Source organism: Leguminivora glycinivorella, chromosome 4 (genome assembly GCF_023078275.1).
Source record: "Leguminivora glycinivorella isolate SPB_JAAS2020 chromosome 4, LegGlyc_1.1, whole genome shotgun sequence".
Lineage (NCBI taxonomy): Eukaryota > Metazoa > Arthropoda > Insecta > Lepidoptera > Tortricidae > Leguminivora > Leguminivora glycinivorella.
This window is the reverse complement of record NC_062974.1, coordinates 50,277-54,009: the sequence shown is the minus strand read 5'-3', so window position 1 is coordinate 54,009 and position 3,733 is coordinate 50,277. Positions and strand designations below refer to the sequence as shown.

Here is a 3,733-nt window from a genome sequence, read left to right as displayed (position 1 = left end):
CCACGCGTTTACCCCTGGGTATGTTGGAGTATATTGATAAAGTGCAGCTATTTTGCCACAAACACACTTTGGCTACCACATTGTCCTAGTATGTATATGATATAGCATCCGTCACGTTCTGGAAATTATGTCCGTGTGCGAATGACAGGCGTCTTATCCATGTTGATAAGTGATAAAATTGCAAGTAAATAGGTATCGTAGCCCACCTGGTAGGTCGAAAGACCACCAGAAGCACCCTAGCTCGCTGGCATGTTAACAGCATAAAAACACCAAACTTATAAAAATACTATTTAATTAACCAACAATTTAAGCGGTCTTCCGAATCCATTCAGTAAACGCCGATACCTTCGCGTTGACTCCAGGGAAGAAAGCCAAAGCACAGCTCTGCCCCCACGAGCACACACCGACCACCACATTGCCGTTGTGGATGAGGGGGCCTCCAGAATCGCCCTGGCACTGGTCTCGGCCGCCAACGTCGAGGTAGCCGGAGCAGAGCATGTCGTTGGTGATGTATGCGCCGAGGGTCGCGTACCGCTGCCGACAGATGGCGTTGCTCACGTGCCAAACTTCCACTTCGCGGAGCTGTCCTGCTTGCACGCCGCCAGGCTGAAAATAATGTTTATCTCAACAGTTTTTTTTAAGGTGGCAAAAATCTAAACAATTTACCAGACCATAAAACTATAGTTGTTACAGCCTGACGCTCGTATACCACGAGATCAAGAACAGTAAACTAATTTACAGAAAGAGTACTCCATTTAATAGCGACGAGCATGTAATTATTAGATGCATTATAACTGCGTTCTGCGTTGCACCACTATGGGTGGCACAGTGGCACTCGATCAATAAATACTACCGGAGAGTGCGACAGCGATTACTGCACCAGCTGAACCTCGGAACGAACAGTTAACATTAACTCACACAAAGTGTGCCTCATCCAATAGCGATAACCATACCATTATGAGGCAGATTCTAACTCCGTCCAGGCACCGCCATAGGCTGAACTCTGTCATTAAACACAATGGTAGAATCCGTATGAAGGATGGTTACTGCAGCACCAGCTAATGGAAACCATTGTAAATCATTAACTCAACTTACAGAAATGGTGCCCCATCCAATAGCCACAACCATGTCGTTATGAGGCAGATCATAGCTGCGTCCAGGCACCACCATAGGCTGAACCCTGTCATTAAACACAATAGTAGTCTCCGTGTGAAGGATGGCTATGTCTGCTCCAGCAGTGGCTCGGATGTAGTCTGGATGGTTGATGATCTGGCGGAGGTGGTGGACCACGCCACCACTGTTGGCCATGGTGGAGCCGACGCGGACGCGCCATCTGGAGGGCGTGTCGCCGCTGAAATGAAGAAGAACTTATGTGAACATATGCTGAGTGGCGTCCATTTTGGTGTAAGTTCATACTAGTCTAAGATGTGATAGGTTAAGTTAAAATTTTACACCAGATAAATAATTTCTTTCTTTCTTTCTGAACAAGGAATTTTTTAAGGCAACATTTTAGTAAAACCTTCAAACCATCAGCCACTTTTTCAAAGCACTACCTGCCCTACCTGAATTTGCTTTCAACTTTTAAATTTTTTAGTTAGTTTGACGACCGGTCTGGCCTAGCGACTAGTGACCCTGCCTGCTAAGCCGCGGTCCCGGGTTCGAATCCCGGTAAGGGCATTTATTTGTGTGATGAGCACAGACATTGATTCCTGAGTCATGATGGATGTTTTCTATGTATATAGGTATTTGTATATTTTATACATCGTTGTCTGAGTATACCACAACACAAGCCTCCTTGAGCTTATCGTGGAACTCAGTCAATCTGTGTAATAATATATGTCCTATAATATTTATTTATTCATATTTATTTCATTCATTTCTTTATTATATATTTAGTGAGTGACATGATGAGTACATTACTTTTCAACACATATTGGATTACTTATACACTAATCATAACTTGATGTGACATTATTTTTAAGCCAGCTACTCGTCACATGAAAAAGTTTTCTTTTATCAAAAAGTGTTATGGTTTCACCCTGTCATCTTTAACAATTTGGCAAACTTATCAGTAATTTGGCAGATTATCTACTACACCAGTTAGTATGTGCTGATAATTTATGTTTTATCTGACAGTGACAGCACAATTTTTAATGATTCTGTGTAATTATGCTGCACGATTCCGTAGATTTATTTCAGGCTAATTTTTGTGTAAACTTTAACTTACACGAAGCAATGTGCAGCTGAAAGTATAGCTCTGGAATTGAGCACAGAGCCTCCGCAAGACTGGTAGTACGTCAGCAGGTTCCAGGAATACATCATGGCTGCCATGAAGGGGTACTTTTCGATGCTCGTCACCTCCCCTCCAACAATCCTCTGGATGTTCTCTGGCACCGCTGAAAGATGAAAGTTCGTATACTTATAAGGTAAAAAGTTTAATAGGCATGCTTTAAAACCCCTAGGTTGTATTATATTGTATTGAGCACATTGTTAAATTTTGTTCGTACATTAATAGTATTTTCTTAAAGATTCAAAACAAGCAAGCGGCATATTTTGCCATCTTTTTAAATGACAAACAATATAACCGACAACTTAGAAAGGCGTTGGTAATTACTTCACTGTAACTTCACACAGTTGACATCATGGTGATGCCAGGGGCGGCCCACTCCGCGATTCTATCGCCGTGTACAAGTACATGCCGGGAGCCGCGAGTTCGCGGGCGTCGCGGCCCATTCAGTGATGACGACCTTCGCGTCGCGCGGCGTAATAAGATTCAATGTCGGCTGCTCGCGTGCGGCCCATTTGTTAATGTAGGTAAGAATTTAGAATGGCGGCATTTTGTGAAAATCAAAGGAGTGAGCCTTCTGTACTTGTACTATTACATATTCTATGCTGAAGGCCACACTCATCAATGATGGGTCATCACCACCATGCTCGACGATACACATATTAGCATATAATTTTAGTCTCTTACTACATTTCAATTACTTAGCAGTCTTAGCACTGACCCACGTTTAACTTACATACTTGCTACCACGGTGAGGCCGAAAAGCAGCACTCATCAGTGATGATTGTGATAAGTCATCACCACGATGGTACACAGCTTAGGTGACATGTACTATCAGCTGCAAAACTGCATGGCGAATTTATCTATTAATTCATTCATAATTTCTTACAGACATTACACTGAACCACATTTCACTTACGTACCTGCAGCCATAGCAAGGCCAAAGGCCATCAAAACAAAAACGACACGCATCTTGGACAATCTGGTAGTCGAATGACTGAGCCCTTGGTCTGAGTACTGGTTCAATACATATCGATAAACGTTTGATAACATTATCATTATCACATTGATGTAATTGTAATTTAATCCTTAAATCGTAACTACATTTTTTGACGTAAGCTCCACGGAATTCGATATCGGCACTGTCACAGAAACCGATCAATGAAAATGTTCCTTTTATGTTTGTACTAAATCATGCAAAAATAAGAAATTAATCGGGGAGAAAATCCCGAACAAATATATTGCCACTAGGTATAATATTATTCAAACTTTGGACCCCCATTTCATCCCCTTAGAAGGTGAATTTTGAAAAAGCCTTTCTTTGTGCTCCTCTTACACCTTATAAGAAACCTACGTGCCAAATTTGGATGCTCTAGAACCAGCGGTTTCAGCTGTTCGTTGATATGTCAGTCAGTCAGGCAGTTTCCTCTTTTATATACTTAGATA

At 42.0% G+C, this 3,733-nt stretch overlaps 1 protein-coding gene across 1 annotated transcript; it reads right to left on the bottom strand.

Annotated features, from left to right (window-relative positions):
* Positions 1-280: 280 nt before the first annotated feature.
* Positions 281-3,291, bottom strand: LOC125225369 (trypsin CFT-1-like). Its single transcript, XM_048129047.1, has 4 exons — positions 3,211-3,291; positions 2,228-2,396; positions 1,096-1,351; positions 281-606 (listed from the first exon to the last, which is right to left on the bottom strand). The coding sequence occupies exons 1-4, from the start codon at positions 3,257-3,259 to the stop codon at positions 307-309; spliced, it is 774 nt and encodes a 257-aa protein (XP_047985004.1). The 5' UTR covers positions 3,260-3,291; the 3' UTR covers positions 281-306.
* Positions 3,292-3,733: the final 442 nt, after the last annotated feature.

Coding starts and splice junctions, on each gene's coding strand:
- LOC125225369 (XM_048129047.1), bottom strand. CDS start 3,259: ATGCGTGTCGTTTTTGTTTTGATGGCCTTTGGCCTTGCTATGGCTGCA. Junction 2,397..3,210: donor TGGCCTTGCTATGGCTGCAG/GTACGTAAGTGA, acceptor TTCATCTTTCAG/CGGTGCCAGAGAACATCCAG. Junction 607..1,095: donor TTGGATGGGGCACCATTTCT/GTAAGTTGAGTT, acceptor CATTATTTTCAG/CCTGGCGGCGTGCAAGCAGG.